This window comes from Haliaeetus albicilla, chromosome 13, assembly GCF_947461875.1.
Source record: "Haliaeetus albicilla chromosome 13, bHalAlb1.1, whole genome shotgun sequence".
Lineage (NCBI taxonomy): Eukaryota > Metazoa > Chordata > Aves > Accipitriformes > Accipitridae > Haliaeetus > Haliaeetus albicilla.
In genome coordinates, this window is record NC_091495.1 from 21060267 (window position 1) to 21080615 (window position 20349).

At 41.6% G+C, this 20349-nt stretch overlaps 1 protein-coding gene across 1 annotated transcript in view; it reads right to left on the minus strand.

The window, feature by feature from the left end:
- GLP1R (glucagon like peptide 1 receptor) overlaps positions 1-20349 on the minus strand; it is an 85416-nt gene that overhangs the window by 45462 nt on the left and 19605 nt on the right. The window contains exons 2-3 of the mRNA XM_069800373.1: positions 12393-12489; positions 10988-11098 (exon numbers count right to left, since the gene is read on the minus strand). Of these exons, the coding sequence (XP_069656474.1) occupies positions 10988-11098; positions 12393-12489 (208 nt within the window). The remainder of the gene's footprint in view (positions 1-10987; positions 11099-12392; positions 12490-20349) is intronic.

The following is a 20349-nucleotide window of genomic DNA, read 5'->3' on the forward strand; positions in this document are numbered from 1 at the left end:
GAGGAATCAGAGCATAGAGCTCTTCACTGTCCCTGAAGGAAGTCACATATCTCACCCCAGCTGAAAGTTTGTAAGCTACTGCTCTGTTGCATGCACCTCAATCTGAACTTAACCAGCAATTTATCTAAAAATGTATTTCATTTGTTTAAACAAATAAAATTGATGAAATGAAGAATGGCATTGCCACATAGCCCACAATAGCTATTATTAACATGCATCTATCTGTTAATGATTTTTTTAAAATTATTTCTTCCAACAGTCCCTATATCTACCCTTGAGATGAGAGGCATATGTTCTAGAGTTCTCTGGTGTACTACCAGATGAAGACTAACAAACAGAGGCAGAAGCGAACTTGAAAGACCAGGGTTTTTTTATTTTTTTAAGCAAACTGAGATTGCCAATTAGCTTGAGACAGCTTTTAGTGCAAAGAAGTATAAATTTTGAATTGCTTATGGGTTAGCAAATGCAAAGCAACATCTTTTTCACTGAAAAAAGGTCATACCCCTTTTCACCATTATGGAGAGCTTTCTGGAAACTTGGTTTTATTAGACCAAAGAAGGGAAGAAATGTAATAAATATCTAATCATCTTCACTGTATCCAATATCTGAAGTGAAATTTATTTTCTTGCATATTAAAAGACAAACAGATAGTTTAGCTATAAGTCCACGTTGCCATCTGCTAACTGTCTTGGTTTTAAGATCTCAGACTGTGAAACTGGATGATAAAACAAAAAGTGAGAGAGATTAAACCAGACAAGGCTTAACCTGGTCCCCCAAAACAAGTGTTCCAGCCATGCATATACTTCAAAACTGTCTGAAGGAAAACTCTCACAAACGTCTACTTCCTCAGCTGTAGGGCTTTCCACAGAGCCCTCTAGAAAGCAACATGCATGGTTTCCTTCAGTCTGCCTCGCACAGGTGACAGCAGCATTTCACTGCCCCAACATCATTACCCATAGGAGGTCTCACAAACAAAAGCAAACATCTTCTTCTGTTTCTGCTTTTTGCTTGTAGCACTATGGCACTTTGTCCCCCAAATCCCTCCCCCTCTGAGTCTGAAGAGTGCCCAGACAGGCAACCCTGGGGAAAGGAAAGAGGACCAGGACAATGGATTTAATCCTGCAGCACAGCAGACACCCCAGGAGAGCAGCTGCTTGACCATCAGCCCTCCATGACCGTGTTTGATGGTGGGGTAGGGGAGAGGAGCAGGGACAGGTAAATCACTTTTAGGAAAAGTTGGCTGCAGAAGCTTTTCCAATGGCCTGCTGACAGTGGGGCCAGGAGACTGGTGGGACCACGTTGCTCATGGGACAACAATTGAGCAAGACTTACAGATACAGACAGATGGAAGTGAGTTATATCACACCCCTGACCCCAAACCAGTGCTTACCACCAGCCTGCTCCTCACCACGCTGCTGCCTGCCCAGTCCAGGAGCACTCTGCTGTGGGGAGGGCATTATGCTACTGGCCACTTCCACCAACAATCAACGACCCAAAATCACTGTTGAGACAGAAGTCTACTTATAATCCTCTCTCACCCGGGTCACGATATGGCATGCCACAGACCCAAAGCACTTGTGGCAACACTTTGACAAATGTGACAAGGTTCTATTTCCTTTTTCAGCCCTTCTCCTTGGTGGGCACAACAACCACAGATGAATCTCTCAGATCCCAAACAAAATCCATTTCAACCCTTACGTTTCTGCAGCTTGTGTACAAGGGAATAGGATCTGCAGTATTGCTGTTTATGATGCCACTACAACTGTGCAAGTCAATAATCACAGGTTTTGGGGAGGGGAAGATGCCACACAGGAGGGAGGTGTTAGGACTTGCTGAGTTCATGATTTAAACAGTAGCGAGGACTAAGCTAGACACTAATGCAGGGTGGGGACTGTGCAGACAATTTCCGTCAGCTCTGCTGCACCACAAGAAGGTTTGCCTGTATCTCATAGCTCTAGGGAAATTGCTTTTAAAAAGCATAAAATCCTCATGGTCAGACTGGTAACCTCTGGTACTTGGCAGTTCCGAGGTAATGCCCCATTTCCACCCAAAGACCTCCACCCAGAGCCCACACCTACCTAAAGACACATCAGTAAAAGCAGTTCTGTCACCAGAGAGGGAATGGGCAATGCTGGAAAAAGGGTCTCAAATGTAGGTTATAGCAGGGGGAAATGGGAAAGAGCTGACCTGGATGTGTCCTTGCACCTAAACATACTCTAGACCAGCAACCCAGTCTCCGGCCTCTGCATTACCACACCCCCACATAAAGCTCAGTTCATGCAATTTCTGTGACTGGGCAAAACTGTGGTCCCAGACCTCCATGACACCCTTTAACTTATTTAATCAGACTCTGACTGCATCTCTAGTAGCTAGAGGCAGCCACAATATTACTATCAGAGATCATCTGATATTACTGCTGGGTTATTCTGCCACCAGAGAGACTTTCAGGTCTTTCACGTCACAGGCTGAAAAGCTATGTTGTTTCCAGGGGTCCCCAGGCTGTACTTTGCCTGGTCTTCTGGGAGAACAAAGGAGCAGGTGTCACCATTGCAACACATAATGTAGTAAAGAGAGGATAATACAGAAAATAAAGTGAATTATAGGAGACAAGTGATTCAAGCAAAGGTGAATGACAATGGAAGTTATTAGTTAAAGGAAAGGATTTCAAACTAGGAGAAAGGTGGATCTAGAGAGCATGGGGATTTACAAAGCATTGAGGCATCATGGTCAACAGTAGTTAAAGGCATAGAAGCCATGTGGCCCTCTACCTGGCACAAGAAACATTCAGGATTTAACGAGAGCCTAGTAGTTCAGGAGTCCTCCAATGGCCTGTGTATGGTCATATTGGAAGACTTCATAGCAGTACAGACAAAGCATTAGGTCTTATGTCTCCATCCAGGACTGAAAAGAATCCAGTGCACACCTGGATTAGTCTCTGGTTTAGTTCCCTCCAAAGAAACAGACCCCCAAACTGCTCAAACTAACTCAGTTACACCAAGTAAGACAATCAAGGAGTGGCTTCAAAATTCACTACAGTGCCAGAGCAAGATACCAATACAGATACAGACCAGCAGTCAAGCCAATTCAGGTGTCAGACACCTCAAAACCAGAGACAGGTCCTAAGCTGAAACAAAAGCATTCAAGTAGTTCAGAAGATTTTGAGTAGAGATCTGAATAACAGGCACATCTGTGTTAATGCAAGTTTGGAGCCAGCCTTTGTACAGCCCAGTGCATATATGAGCAACTGATGCGGCTACTGTTCACGTAACTCGTCTGAAACTAGTACCTCTGGAAGGTTTTTTAATTAAAAAGGATTTAGTGCTATTAAACAATAGAAAATCAGAACCCCAGAGGAGGCATAATTGCAAGATGAATTGTGCAGCTCCACAGTTTCCAAATTCACATGGTGTTACTGGCAGCTGGCCTTCAATTATAAGAAGGTAACAAGAAAAAGCACACAGTCAGTGACAGTGTGGTGGGGTGCCCACTGTCCCTTAAAGGAATACTGCTCCCCTTGGAGGTTTCTGCACTGATTAGACTTTGAGACAGCTGCTGCCCTAGTATAACTCGTGGTAATCTCACTGACTACAGTGTGGATAGCAAGACGTGCAAAGTTTACCTGGTGTAACTTCAATGTTACCATAAACTGAATGGGTTTTCTGGGTTTTCACTAAAGGCAAGGGTTGGCCCAAGACACATATGGGAGCAAAAGCTTTGACTCAGGCAGCCAGAAGTACGTGAAATTTGTCTTCAACAAGCTTTGGCCGTGGTCCAAAATCTGTGCTGCCAACTTTACAGAACAAATCCTTTTAGCAGTAACCTCCCTCCTGCTATTTCACCATCTCCCCATGAAGACCTGTCCAACAGTGGGAGTTGCGTAAGAACAAATAGAAGCAAAACAGAGCTGGAGTGAAATAGCCCATACAGGTTTGAAATTGCTGTAGTTTGCTCTTTCAAAGATGTATAAGCAGGCTAAAAAAAAAAAAAAAAGCTTTGGTTTGGTTTTGGGGGTAGGGAAGCAAGGCATGGCAGAAATTAAGCATGTGTTTGTTTTGATAATCCCAACATTTCACTTCATATTTTCAAAGCACTCAAAACACCACTTTGAAAAAACAAGAAGTCTTCACAAAGAGAAAACTTATTAATTTCACTACAGAGCCCTGAACAGAATGCTTTGTTTGACCAAAATTAGATTCCATTCCACCTTCTGTTTGCCCCAATGCCACTGCTTCTCATTATCCCAAAGGGCTTCCTCACTACATGCACAAAGCTATTTTATATGGCAGTAGAGGGACACAGATAATTTTATGAACTCCCACCATGTAGTTACAGCCCAGCAGTGTTTGGGTTCCTCGTTTGCTATGATACCAAACCCCTGCATTGTGCTGTGAGACACATTAGCCACCTATTTCTCATTCCAGTGACAATGGTTTAACCTGCATTGAAGCAGAGGCTACTCTAAACCTCAGCTCCTTCAGCTTCAGTGTGATACTGATTACCCAGACACCTATAATATCCTTATTTCACAGTTTCCTGTTGAGCTAAGGCAATCCTACAATGACCAATATACTTGAAGCAGATGAATGCTAATACAGCTGCAATCGTACCAATCAGGAAACTGATCTGCATGAGGGGGTGGGGAAGTCTCAAAGGAATGAGGACAAAACCCCGCATTTCAGTTGGGTGAAATTCCCAATCTTGTTTGCTGCACAGCTGCAGGTGGAAAAAAGGCAGTAGTGAAGTGCCACTGAAGAAACATGTAACAAACCAACCTTTGGGCCACATCCCAAAAGCGCACCAACAACCCAATGCCCAGTACTTCAGTGCGAGCTATAAAACAAAAATTCCTCTAAAATTTCCGGTTTAATTTACTTGCCTCTTACAAAGCAAGTCTGTAGCAGTACAGGGATACACAGTCTCAAGCATAAAATCTTGGTTTGATGTTGGGATTTCTTTTATTCAATTATCACTGACATATTCCCAGCCTTCAGAGTCCATCCTTGCAGTCACCTTGCTAATACTGAGTTTGGCAGGGATGCTGACACACCCGCTAGGTAACACAATGAAAAATGTCTCACACTCAGCATTTCTAAAGAGATCTGACACACAAGTGGGACAGTATTGATTGTCTCTACTGTACTTTATAGGCTGCCTTAGCAAGCAGCACTTTCAAAAAGGGCAGAAGATGAATGTTGTAATCACAAGATGAGTGGTGCTGTGAGACACCACCTTACCACTGCACACATTGCTCAACACAAAAGATCTGCAGGCCCATCCTCCATGGATTTGTTTTGTGAAGACTGGTCTTGAGTCTCTGTATGCACACAAGTCTGAATAGATGTACAGCACTGAGAACACCAGTTTTAGTCTCAATTTTTTCAACAAACAGATTCCTAACTCCCTGCAATTGCTCTTGTACCTTGAGATAAATGAGCAATCTGAAGACCTGGAGAAAGCATTACTGCTGAACCCACACCCACAATGCAGGCAGTGATTCAGAAGCTGCCACGTTAAGGAAACAAGAAGAAAGTTACACCTCAGTGAACACCTGTGGCAGCAAGCAGAGCCAAGAACCTACTAACATCATGTGGGGTTGGACTAGTGACACAGCACACACCTGCTGAGCAGGTAGAAAGTTCTCCACATCATTTTCGGCTTGCAACTCTGCTAGGCGACCTGCTGAGCTACATCTGCTGTTGAGATTTGCAGAAGGGCAGGCTCAAGACTGATAGCTACTAGGACAAGAAGAGTAGGACACAAACAAGAATAAAAGCTGTTAAAGTGTAAGATTTGCAAACCCTGTAATTAATCCAAGGAATGCTCCAAGATTACAAACTCTTCCCATGCAAAATTTTTTCCCAATCTCCTATTCTAGCTGACACCAATGGAAATTTGTAACACCTGACAGTAACTAGCTACCAAGACTTATTTTAAAAAAATTACCAGAAACAGAGAATTACAAAACAGCCAAGACTAGAAGGGGACGCTGGAAATTTCCTAGTACAACACCCTGCTCGGAGCAGGGTGAATTAAGGCAAGTTGCCCAGGTCCATGTCGAGTCATCTTCTTCAAGGATAGAGACTCCAAAACCTCTCTGGGTCACCTGTTCCAGGTTTTTGACCAACCTCACAGTAAAATAATTATGTTTAAAGGAAATTTCCTGTATTTCAATTTGTGATCATACACATTGATAACATTCCCCCTCAGCCTTCTCTTCTCCAGGCTGAAGAATACCAGCTCGCTCAGCCTCACCTCATATGAGAGACACTCCCATCCCTTAACAATCTTCATGGTCATTTGCTGGACTTGCTACAGCATGTCCATGTCTCTCCCATACTAGGGCACCCAGGACTGGACAAAGCACTCCAGATATGTCTCACCCCCCAGAGTACAGGGGAAGGATTATCCCCTTGAGTTGCCAGTAATGCTCTTCCCAATACAGCCCAGGAAGTTGTTGGTGTTCTTTGCCTCAAGGGCACATTGCTGATCATGCTGAGCTTGGCATCCACCAGGACCTCCAGGGCCTTTTCTGCAAAGCTGCTTTCCAGCCAGTCAGTACTGGTACATGCAGCTATTCCTCCCCAGGGGCAGGACTTTGTATTTCCTTTCGCAGAACTTCACAGGATTCCTGTTAGCACATTTCTTCAGCTTCTCAAGGTCCTTCTGAATAGCAGGACAATCATGTGGTGTATCAGCCACTCCTCCCAGTTTTGTATGGTCTGCAAACTTCCTGAAGGTGCACTCAGTCCCATCATTCAGATCATTAATAAAGATGTTAAACCATATTGGCCCTTCTACCAATCCCTGGGGTAGACCACTAGGGAACAATTTCCAAGTGGACTTTGTGCTGCTGACCACAAGCCTATATGCCCAGCAGCTCAGCCAGTTTTCAGTTAATATCATTGTTCATCTATCTAATCCATACTTCCTCAGTTTGTCAATGAGGATGTTATGGGAAACAGTGTCAAAAGCCTTACTAAAGTCAAGATAAACACATCCACCGCTCTCCCCTTGTCTACCAAGCTAGTCATATCAGGTTCATCAAGCATGATTTCACCTTCATAAAGCCATGCTGACTACTCCCAGTCACCTTCTTGTCCTTTATGTGTTTGGAAACAGCTTCCAGGATTATTTGCTTCATCACCTTCTTGGGGACTGGTGAAAGGCCAATCACCTATAGTTCCCCAGATTCTCCTCCTTGCGCTTCTTGAAGATAGTGGCGACAATTGCTTTCCTCCAGTCCTCAGGAATCTCCCTCAATTGCCACGACCTTTCAAAGACAATCAAGAGTGGTCTCATAATGGTATCAACTATCTCATTCAGCACTTGTTAGTACATGCCACCAAGTCCCATGGACTTGTGTATGTCCCATTTAAGTGTTCCATAACCCAATCCTCCTCCACTAAGGCCAAGCCTTCCTTGCTCCAGACTTTACCACTAATCTCAGGGGCCTGGGATTGCTGAAGGCAAGTTTTACCAGTAAAGCCCATGATGAAGGAGGCAGCGAGTACCTCAGTCATCTCCCCATCCTTTGTCACAAGATCCTCCCTGTCTCATTCAGCAGTGGATCCAAATCTTCTCTCATATCTGCTTAGAAGCCCTTTTTGTTGCCCTTCACATGACTTGTCAGATTCTGGGTGGGCTTTGGCTTTCCTAACCCTATCCTTGAATGATCAGCATCTTTATATGCCTCCTGGGTCACCTGTCCCTGCTTCCAACTCTTCTACACTTTTTACAAAATGGCCAGGTCATAGAGAGACTTGTACTCAATGCTTGCTCCATTTTAGTACCCTGTCAGAAGCAGTATTCAGTTTCAAGTGTTTCAAATTATTCCTCAGGGGACTTCTGGGGATATGGTGTGAAGTCCCCCAGCAAACTTTATGCACTTAGAAACCTGACTCCTAATCAAAGGGACAGCAGTCTTAAATGAGTAAGCTTGGCTGAAGCACTTCATACTTAATGATGACCTTCACTGAACATGTTTTGAAGGTACTTCCCAAACAAGGTCTTGCCTTTTCATTTTGTCCATTTTCATTAGGTGAAGAGATGGAAGCCCTGCAGTGCTAGAATCTATTTCAAGTTACAAGTAGGGGGCTAAGCAAGAAGTAATAAGCATGCTTTAGTGATTACTGTAAATCACAGGGTGTCCAATTTCCTGTTGCTCTAGATCTTCCATTATAAAGATGTTACCTCTTCATCATGGCAACCCATTAACATTCACTTTGACCATGACTCCACAAGATGTCACGAAATAGTATCAGGTCATAGTAATTCAGGCTCCTAAATTACGTACCTGGCACCAATACAAACTTCTTGTTTTATATTAGACAATGAAAGGCCTCCTTATTCCATTCTTATTCCTTGCTGATAAAAACAGGTACTGAGGTATATGCACAGTATGCACAACAAGGGAACACGTCCAGAGGTTTAATGACTTTCTGAAGTACTTTTGCAACCCTTCCTAGCAAGGGGTTATACAAAATGCTGCTATTCTTTCCACTGAAACAAACACTGTTTTCAGGATAATTAATTCTTTTTAAAAAACTTATTTCCAAAACTATGAAAGATAGTGCACATTCCAATAATTTATTAATCTGCAGTATTGTGTTAAACCTTGGCTCTCTCCAGCAGTGATGTTTCAAGAGCAGTTGGAAGTCAAATAACTATGACCAGGGTCTTAAAGACTGCAAGTAAACAGGTTTAGAGGAAAGTTTAATCCTGTGAAGAGTTTTAGCTATCCAGAAAGATTAGCATTATTGGAAAAAATTCTGCAGCATCCAATAATTTTATGTCAATTAATTATGAGGTAAATAATGATTTCATACATTTATAAAAGCTTGTTTACCCATTCTAAACACATAATATCTTTATTAAAAATCTGAAGAGGATTAGCAAACACCATTTTAACTTCAGAGGTTATCAAATTGGCAGTTACTACCAAGACAGTTGAGATAATATAAAAGATGTGCAGAAGTTAGAACTATGGACACAGTAGCATAATATAAACCTGGTAGAATACAGAGCAATACATCTGGGGGGGAAAGGGGGGAAATCACCCCACATAGACGTTCAGCACAAACAAGACAGGAATAAAACTGCCAAAGCAGAAATGTATGTAAGAAAGGGCCAAACACTGCTTGGCAGTGAGGCGTGAGAAAAAAAGTGTCAGAAACAGCCCTGCGAGCACTGAGGTCAGAGAAGATGGAGGGGAGGAGGTGCTGCAGGCACCAGAGCAGAGACTTCCTTGCAGCCCCTGAAGATACCATAGTGGATGTGATGAGTTGACCTCAGCCAACTGCCAAACACCCACCCAGCCACTCACCCTCCTCAACAAGATGGGGGAGAAAATAAGATGGAAAAGCTCATTGGTCAAGATAAAGACAGTAACTGGGAGAGGTAACAGGTAAAACTAGGACTGGATGTTGCCAGAGAGGGGAATAATTGTGAGGAATCTTCTGTGGTTGTAAAGCAGTGAAGGGATGAGGGATGGAGTTTTATTGCGTGTGTAAATTGTCCACCTTTGTCGGTGTTGTGATGACTTGATTTTGGTGTGAGGATTTCCCCTCTCCCCCCATGCCACCACCCCTTCAAGATAATGACAGTTTAATATGGAAATAAAAAGCTGCAGCAAAGCAAAATAAGGAATTTATTCACTGCTTCCCATCAGCAGGCAGATGTCCAGCCACTTCTTGGAAAGCAGGGCCTCAGCACGTGTAACCATTACTTGCAAAGATGACCACCATAACCATGAATGCCTCCACTCCCTTCTTCCCCCTTTTCCTGAGCTTTTATTGCTGACCACAATGTCCTATGGCAGGGAATATCCCTTTGGTCAGATCAGGTCAGCTGTTGCAGTTATGTCACTTCCCAACCACTTGCAAGCCCCCAGCCTACTGGCCTTGGGCAGGGTGTGGGTTGGAGAGAGAGCTTTGATGCTGTGCAAGCACTGTTCAGCAACAGCCAAACCACTGGTGCATTATCAACACTTCTAGCCATAAATACAAAGAACAGCACCATATGGGCTGCTATGAAGAAAGTTACCTCCATCCCAGCCAGACCCAGTATAATCTCCATCCCTTATTCCATACCATTTGCATCACGCCAAGGTCCCATGTTATCCAATACATCTAAGTATCCTCTGACCACACCATCCAGTTCCCTTTTTTCCTCACCCCTGAAATTGTTCATACTAACACTTATAACATGTACTCCACACTTAAACCATCTTTACATCCAGCAGTCAGATTTATACATCCTCATTAACCAGTATCCTCTGTCCCTTGACAGGGGCCAAAGTCAATTTGCCACACCAAGGTAGCTAGTTAATAAACTGTTTCATTTAGACTTCAAAACATAGAAAGGTCTTCACAAAGAACAAGCTGTACAAGTCACTGGTTTAAAGACAGAATACTAGACGAAGTAATCCAATACACATTGCCTTCAAGTGGCATCATGTGTACATGTACATAAGGGTGTAAAATCCAAAGGTGATATTCAGTCATTCAGAGAAAAAAAGTCTTTGCAACCACTGACAATGCCCTCATCTTGCAGCATTCTGAGAAATAAATTTACCTCAGGAAGCAGCACAAAACACTTTCACTTTAGACCTTTTTGTCTTTATCTACTACAGAATGACCTACCATCTAGCTTTGCTACTTTTATATCAGTTTTCAAACTACACCATTATTACTGTTAGATAGTCTTCAACAAGCACCACAGTGCTATTTTATTAATAGTCACAACTCTTCAAGCAGCAAAAACAGAGGAAAGCACAAAAATGCAAGCCTTAAGAACAGTCTCTTCTCTCATTTTCATTTTCTCCTGCTAAATGGAGATAGTGTATCATACTGAGCCCCATTCCTACTTTTATGCTGCAGAGAACTGACTGCACTCGTAGCCATTTAAGCCAATTTTATCCTTGCTAAGATGGTGCAAGGAAAACAGGGTTGGTTTAAAGCTCTGAAGGAGCTTTAAGAAAGGGTCTTACCTGTGTTAGCCCAGGGGAGATACCAGGGGCAGCTGACATTCACATAGGTGCCAGGTAGTCCATCGGGCCAGCAGGCGTAGTTGTCAAATGTTCTGTTGCAGAACTTGCCTTCTGCAGAGAAATGGAAGGGAGGGTCATGCCACTGCCTTGTATTAATATGGCAAGGAGGAAAAGACTGAAGAGCAGAAGATAAAAGGAAACACAGATGTGCATTTAAGCCATACCAGCATTATGCAATTAAGCTCTGATGTGGAGTTAAATGAGATATTTGTCCAAAAGAGTTTATCCACACAAAACAGGAAACTGTTGTTTCGGGGGGGACCGAAGAACAGATTAGGGTCTTGAATGAAATCAAGGGAAAGGTAAATCAATACTGATCCATTCCCATCTTTTCTCTTTTACACCCTTACGTGTCTATTTAATTTAAAATCATTTTTGCTATGAATACTGTAGATAGTCATTCCCAAGAATGGTTCACAGTCGTGCAGTTGAAAAGCCTAGCCTAATATATAGATCCATCAATGAAATACCACACACAACCATAACTTCACATTACAGCTTAATCAACATGAGAATACTTCAACTTCAAATTTATTTAGCTGTCATTCTTAGAGGGCAGCACTCAACCACTCAACAGGATAATGGAGCGGAGGGAGATGAATGTTTCCCTGCCATTGTTGTCATCAGCTACTGCTCTCACTCTGCCATAATAATGTAGTTAAGAAAAGGAAAATTAACAGTTTTGAAATAATTCTTCACAGGTACAACTTTAGACCCATCTTATCTTCCTCAGTGTGTCACAAAAGCACTGAAGCATAGGAGAGGCCACACTGTGTCCAGTTGTGACTGTCATTGACAAGTCACCAGTGTCCTCTAAACACCATGATGCTGGCACATTGCAGCTGCCCTCAGCACATTACAGCAGCTCAACTGCTAAGACAAGTTGCATTCTCATTTTCACTAAGGCACTTTTTTTAAAGCTATTTCAGCATTTTACAATGCTCAAAAGCAAATTATACCAACTTTAAGGCCCACAAACTGCTAGGTCAATGGGAACAGCATGGTCCCAGATTTCCTAACACCTGTGTACTCTCTCAACCCTGGCCCCTAAAAAAGTTTCAGGGGTATTACATTAGTGTGCTGCTTTGATGTGCTACAGCCACCACTTGCCACTGCAAAACACTCTGGACCTAAAGACTAACATCCTTACAATGAAGTTGTTCTATAAAATGCTTCCTCAGCAGAGGGAAGAGTCCCACAGAGAGCAGGTGGAAGCAAATGGGATAAAGAAGAAATGGACTCGAAAGCAAGCTGGGGAAGTATTATCAAGTTCATAATCACTCCCTTGCTACTGTTATCATGCATTTTAAAATTAATACATCCTATCCCTACCAAGCAGGCTTACCTGCCACAATGGGGGGTGCCTCATACAAGTATTTCAGGCATTGGAGCTGATACTCCTTCCACTTCTGCATAACCCCAGAGAGGGACCCATCTGAACTCTGAAAGAGAAATCACGAGTCTCAGACATTACAGGGACTTAAACTGTGTGTTTTTCATGCAGCCTTAGTGGGCAAGTGTGAAAATGACTACCACAAGTCAAAGAGCACTGCTTATCATAAAGGGTACAAGATACTGCTATGCATTTGCTTGATAGCAGCCAAAGAAATATCTTTCTATTTGTACCACAAGGAACTGAAAAAAAACCACAACAACTGTACTGTGTCCTCACTGAAACCCCAACTGATCTAGCCTTGCTCTCTTAAACATGCCTCAGTTGTGTGATTTATTATCTTATGAAAAGACAGGGACAGCAGCAAGTCCTTTTAGGAGAGGTTTTCTTTCCAACAGCAGTATTTCTGCTACCCCACAAATGACACCAAGTTAATTCACTGTATTCAGCAGATATTCCCCAAGCATTTGTCCTGGTTTTGGCTGGGATAGAGTTAATTTTCTTCTTAGTAGCTGGTACAGTGTGTATTGGATTTAGTGTGAGAATAATGTTGATAATACACTGATGTTTCAGTTGTTGCTAAGTAGCACTTCTCCTAAGTTAAGGATCTTTCAGTTTCCTATGCGTTGCCAGCAAGCAGGTATACAAGAAGCTAGAAGGGATCATAGCCAGGACAGCTGACCTGAACTAGCCAAAGGTGTATTCCATACCATAGAACGTCATGCTCAGCATATAAACTGGGGGGAGTTGGCTGGGCGGGGCAAATCACTGCTCAGGCATCGGTCAGCGGATGGTGAGCAATTGCATTGTGCATCACTTCTCTTTGGTTTGTTTTTTTTTTAAATTTAGTTTATTATATTCCTTTTCATTACAATTATTATAATATTATTGTTAGTATTACATTTTATTTTATTTTAGTTATTAAATGGTTCTTATCTCAACCCACAGGTTTTTATTTTTTTCCCGATTCTCCTCCCCATTTCACTGGGAGCAGGAGGAGTGAGCAAGCAGCTGCGTGGTGCCTAGTTGCAGGCTGGGCTTAAACCACGACACATTCTTCCAGAACGTGCATGAAAGCTTTTCCAGCTCAGCTTTTCTTCCATGAATAACAGCTTTTCCCTGCATCCAGTGTATTTTTCCTGAAACTGCAGAAAGAGCAGGGACCTCCTTTTTGCACAGTTTGATCAGCTGCAGGTTCCACTGTCAGCTACCCCAAGTACTGAGGGGACAGAGGAGAAGTATGTACAAACTCTGTCTGAGCACAAAGGAAATTAGCTGTTATTAAACTGCAAAATTTAGTGCTGGCTGCTCGCTTAACCCTAGCAGATGCTCCACCTGGCTCACAGAGGCCCAGCTTACTAATTGCATTTAAGTAAATACACATAAGTCCTTCTCTCCCCTCTCCACATTCATATAAACTGAATTACAAATGCAAGGATTAGCAGGTTGTAGAGTGATCAATAATGCAGCTAACTCAGAATTCTTTTTCCAGAGAAAGGCCCAGCATGGATGTCTCAGACATACAATCAACAGCATGAACCTAATGGTACAACACACTAAAACTGAGTGGAGGAAAATTCATTTAATCCCAGCTGTCTATCAGTTTATTAAGTGAAGCATGAGGGTAAATAAACCTTGTAATTTTACCCCCACAGCTTCAACTGCTACTTTTTATTTTTGATTTGTGCTTCTAAACATTTTGCAGATAGTTAGAAGGAAACCAGGGCATGGGAAGGATTGTTTTAAAACAAAGAAGTCATTTTAAACCTATACTGCATCTCAGGAAAGCCAAACTGAATGCTGTCCACTACAACATGACTAAAATTTAGACACCAGTGCAGTCACCTTGGTATAAAAGAACAGAAGTAGAACCAGCATTTTTGGATTACAGACTTCTCAAGTCCTCTTCTCTTGTACGCTTCCAATTAAAAAAAAAAAAAAAAGTGTTTGAAAAAAAACAAAACACCATACACATCATGCTTCTGCCTGGACTAAGCCACTATATTTAATTACAAAGATGCTCTTGTACACATGATGAGAAGTACAACATTTAGTAGATACCTGTGTTATGTTTCAAGAATAACTGCCTATCTTTACATGCAACTTAACTGTAGCTAGGGCCTCATGGCCATAATTTTAGAATAATTTAGCCAGCTTCCCCTGAAGTCAAAACAAGCACAAGCCTGTGGATCTTTGAAACTCTGACCCTTGTGTGCCTCTGTGCCTCATTTAAATCATCTTATTTATGCCAATAAACGTTGCCAAAGTCTGTCTATGCTGAAGTCCCTAGCGTAAAATGAATGCATCCTACTGAATTTTAACCCCATGTGCTTATGGAAACACACAAACCTGTAGCGTAGTGATCTGTGCTCAGCATACCCGAAGGAGAAAGAAAACATCATCACCTAAATTAGGTCTACAGGTGTGGTAAAGAAACACATAACCAGTAACTCTAAAACTAAAATGCCATCTACAGATCCATGTAGGCTGAGTAAAGAGAGAACAACTTTCAAACCTAAGTTTCTCTCAGGCAGTTTTTAAAAAGTAACTTTCAGGTTATACATTTTTGAAAAGGTCTTCATTTTACAAGGGTGGCTATTGGAAGTTAGATAGGACTGTTTCCACCACCTTCTCATCACCAGGTTAACACTTTAATAACTTAATTAGAAGGCACTTTTTCAGGATGAACTCTTAAATTATGATTCAGAATAATTTCAGAAGCTACTAAGTGTCCCACATCTTCCCAAAAAGTAACTACTGATCATGCATGCAGATGACCACATCAAGTTAATCTAAATTCACCTTTTAAAATCATTACAAGATAAAGATGCATACAGGGTTTCATTTAGAAACAAGACTCTACCTTTTAAAATACCCTGAAAATATCCTCAAAACTGATCACACTAAGAAAATTGGCTCTTATGGAGTCAGCAAGCCTTAAAGTATTTTCTTCTAAATCGACTTTTCATCTATTCCCTTCATGAATGCAGGAAGAACCAGCTTTAATTACAGCTTAGGAAAAAGCAAGCCTCTATCCCTCCATTTAATGAAAAATTAGAAACATTCTACTTATATTGGTTTCTCATAATGTGAGAAGATAACTTGAACAAGGAGATTAGCAAACTATAATTAGACATGCCTTTTTGTGGAGATGACTGATTTGGTAGACAGTTTTCTATTATCTATTGTCTGTTGCAATAAGACAATCAAATATAAATTCCAAGACTACATAATTTGTTCTCTCTACGCAACAGTTTACTCTGGTTCAGCTAACCACCACATTCACAGTTATCAGACAAATTGACTTAAATTTTATTTTAATAGATCCTAATCCCGATTTCCCAGAGATTTTGGCCCATGTGAACAAGAATCACCAGTGCCACAAATTTACAATGTAAGTAGTTATTTGAATAAGAGATACTATATTTTCTTGAAGAATGATTTAATTCCTTCTGCAACATCAAAGCACTAAACACACATATACGAGGACAAGGTTCCTGGGACAATACCCAAGATTTGGAGCAAATTGCAAAAGTTCAAATAGCTTTATTAAACTCAGGACTATATTTTTGTTGCTAAAAGCACTGGTCCTTGCGTTTTAGTTGTGGGTTTGGTTTTGGTTTTTTTAGTTTTTTTTCTCCCCCCCCCCCCAGTTACACTCAACCATGGGAGGAAAAACAGCAGTAGTTTTGCTGTGGTGAAAATATATCACAGAATGATAGTGGAGGAGAAGAGGCTGGAAACATGGCTGACTGGTTAAGGTGGAAGAGTCAAAAGGCAAGAATGGATGAAGGACATTAATGAGGTAAGTAATGGTACAGCCTAAAAAGCATAAAATGGATGCAGAAAAATGAAGACAGGCAAGAGCACAAAGACTGGGAGCCTTTCAGTGTATGTATATTATTAAGTGTAATTAATCTCTAGTGACAAATTAGCTCATTCAACAGTCTGAAGACAGAATTCCTTACGAATCCTTAACGCCTTTATAGGAAAGCCTCTTTCCGTAGCCATCATTTGTCTTCATAGACCCTACTGTAAAAGGAATCATTTTAATCACTTTTCAACATCTTTGAAACTATTCCTGCTGCAGCAAAAAATGGCATCCATACAGATTCCAAAGTGATCAATGCTACAAAAGCACTATTTTAATACAGTGAAATCTGAGCACACAGAGTATAAACCTGCAGAGGGCTCAGACCAGACAAAATGCACCACAAAACAGCATCATTCAGAGTGGAAGGGAGAATTCTCAGAGCTTCAGAAGCAGCCGGTGACTACTGGGGCTATCTTCTTCCCTCTTCTCCTACAACCATATAAAAGGTCTTACATGCAACAGAACGAGAAATTCCTCCTTACATTTGTATTTCTTAAGTCTTTGTCTGTTTTTAAATGGGAACACTCATGTTACAGCTTTTTCATGCTTTTAACATTTCAGGATAATATGCAAGACTTCAACTTGCCACTAAAGGCTCATATGTAATGTTACAACCATTGGGACCTCCAAAATACTAATCTTAGTCTTCAAAAGCAAAAGCTAGGCAACGTGGCATTCAACCACACTTTGGTACAGCCTTAGTATTCTTCCCTCGGATAGTAACAATGACATATCTGCCTCATGACAGGAAAGTTTGGATTACATTTACTGCCTTTCATGTCAGAAGCACCACTGAGTTACTTTCAAACTTTACTGCCCTCTTTGAAAACTCCAATGTGACACATTATTTCAAGGTTATTCTGCTCAGGATCAGCATAGCAACTAAGTCCAAGATAGGTGAAGATTCCACATTACTAGCTTTATGCTCATTCTGACTTGGCATTCTGTCGTATATAATATGGATCTTATTAAATCATCTGTTATGTCAGCATAAACTATAGGTTGGCATCAATAAAAGCCAACAGAGTGGAAGCTAAGCTGGCCACCTAACAGGTTTATTCAGTTCAAAGTGTGGACATAAGCTTGAATTTACAAGACAGTTTTGTCCTCAGTTCACAGCCCAAATGCAGCAGAGCACAACACTGCTACCACAGAAAGCTTTGCTGTGACCCAGTATCACCGTGCATTTATTGGGATGAGGTTCCTCCTGTCCAAAAAAGAATTATTTCCAGGTTTCAAACTTAAATAAACTAATTTGTGTGGGGCTTAAATACAGTCACCTTCCTGAAAGCACTTTGCCAACTTACAAGATGCTTCGGCTTACCACAACAGCACCTCTGGGAGCAGAAGTTTAAAAACAGAGGCTGTAGCACAGCACAACTCTGCAACAGGGCTAGCTGTTCACAGAACAAACTTATCTCCACCTGCAATTTGTCATTGCTTTTCTCCACTTCTAATTTGAAGTAAATATGAAAGCATGTGAATGGCAGGATGCTATTACTACCTCCCTAAGCCCATCGGTCAAGATCCAATTTCTCAAGAGTTACCATAAATTTGTCAAAAAAGTCCTGCCAATGCTGATGCTCCAACCACCACTTTGTGAGAACAGTTACATTTCTTTAACTGTTGCAGAAAAAAAATCCCAACACTAAACCAAAACACCCAACACTGAACTTCATATTAATAGAGTCCTTCGACCCCACTGTTCACCCCATGACAAAGCAATCCTGTTGAGGATCAGTCCTTCAAGTACAATGCTTCCTGAAAACCAAAAGATGTTCTGGAAGTCTGTTAGTATGGGAGCAGGCTTTATTGTTTGAACTCCCTCCCTCACTACCCCAAATAGATGAGTTTTAACCCGATTTTATAACTACTTAGTTCAACTTCTGTGTAATGAGCGAATCTGAATCCATTATAGGCAACAACTCTGACAGTCCAGTTACTCTCCTCTAAGTACTGAAGCCATGTCAAAGGAGGAGGTACATAAAAAATTACAGTGCTGTCCCTACACTATAGATAGTACAAAAGAAGTATCATTAAAGATATCTGAGCAATACCTTTTCCAGAAATCATAAAATGAGATCATACTTTAGGACAGCTGACATCCTCCAGATTTCCATATTTATTGCATTCTCTTCCCATATTATATTGCCCGGTATCAAGTTTAGTGTAGTCATCTGACATTATGCAAGACGAAGCAACTCTTTGAGGTAAAGTCATTATTCTCTGTCCCTTCTGTAGGCCTGCTTGACTGATCAGATGATATAACATTAGTTATGCTTCCCAAGTCATATTTTACAAGATACTTCATCAGCGGTTGGATCACTCTGGACAAATCCCTCACCCTTCAGAAAAAACAAACAGCAGATCAAAACAACTTTTCTTTCAGAGAAAAGTCTATTGCCAGCTTCTAGGAGCTTTTCCTGTAAACGCTTCTGTTCCTTAGTTACTAATGAACCAGTGACTTCAAGTAGCTCAAGAGCGCCAGAAAAAGAAACCTTTCAGCATCCTCCCTGCTAGTGAAAAGCAGCAAATGAACTCCCACAAAAGGAGCTACTGGTTCAGTGAGAAACTCCCTGGCGACATCTGCCAGCTGAGTTCTCTTAGACTGCAGCAGTTAGCACTTACAATGAGACCTTCAAGAAAAACAAAGTCCCAGTACTTTGATAATGGCAAATCTTGAAAACAGTGTTTCACCAGCTGTCTAACCATGGAGACCCCTCTATTCTGTCACTGGTTTAAGACTTTAAGTTTCATGACATCAAGCTTTTGAACTCAAAAGCTGCAAGAGCAAGCTCTCATCAGGCACTTGTATCTGATCAATGCACAGAAGAGACACTCATCCTCTGCCTGTCTCTTCAGAGCTGCTCAGCCCAGACTGACAGCACACCTCCCGTCCTGAACAGTAACACTGGGCTTTCAATAACTCCCCAAAACACACAAGATCCCCCTATTCCATTTCATCCTGAGCAGCTTCAAAACAGTATTTCAGCCCATCCAAAGAGCATCCTGAAAGAACAAACACCACTCCTATCAAAGACAAGAATATGTATAAAAACACCTGTGGGGAGTTTTTTTGTTTTGTTGGGGGTGGTGTGGTGGTGTTTGTTGTTCTTTTGTTTAAGTCAGAGGCTGAATCTCAGCATCCCTATTCTCTTGGCTGAAAATAACCACTGCACCACATGGTCCCTCATCCTGGCCTGCCTGCCCTCATGCTTTTTTCTTCCTCTTTGGCACACCTGCACAGCTTCAGAAAGAAGGATTGGCTGTGCTCAATCCCATAGCAGCCTATAATAGCACAGGGCACCAATCACCAATGCCCTCCCCTCATTCTTAAGACCTGTTCTTTCTAGATTAAGGAAAAAGGATAAGCATATGCATCTCCTAAAGAAGGTTTGGAAATGCAGATTCCCAAACACAGAATGCTTCTGCCCAGAGTCTCAGGTAAGGCATTTTAAAGAACAAAACCAAAACTGACTCGAGGCACATTCCTACTTCTCAGTCCTTCTGTTGACTAGGCACAGGCAGCTCCCAGTTCAGCTGGCTTACCATTTCACAAATTTTTCCAAACACATAAGCTGTCTGAACAGGTGGGAGAATTCAGCCCTGACCACAAGGGTTTCCACTCCAGGACCAAACGTCCCAGGTCTATCCTGGAATGCTTCATTCGTCCTTTGGAACTGACCAGTTTTCTCTTCCCATCCCTGAAATTTTTGTTTTGACAAGGTGCACTTCAATGAGAATAATCTCTCTTGGCTCCTATCATTTTCTGGATTAAGGCAAACTATCTGGCATTCAGGGGCATAGATGTCAAAGCAAATTTTTTTAACACCTAAATCAACTTGCATAGCATGCAGTCTCAAAATCAAGGGAATAAAGTACAGCCTAATATTTCAGCATGCTACAAAATTAAGCATCATCTTCTAGAGACATAAATAAATAAATAAAATCAAACTCCTTTAAGTCAGGTAGGATAGACTGAAAATCTGGTACAAACCTGTGTTCGAAGGGTTATTCTATTGTTTCTGTCTTCAG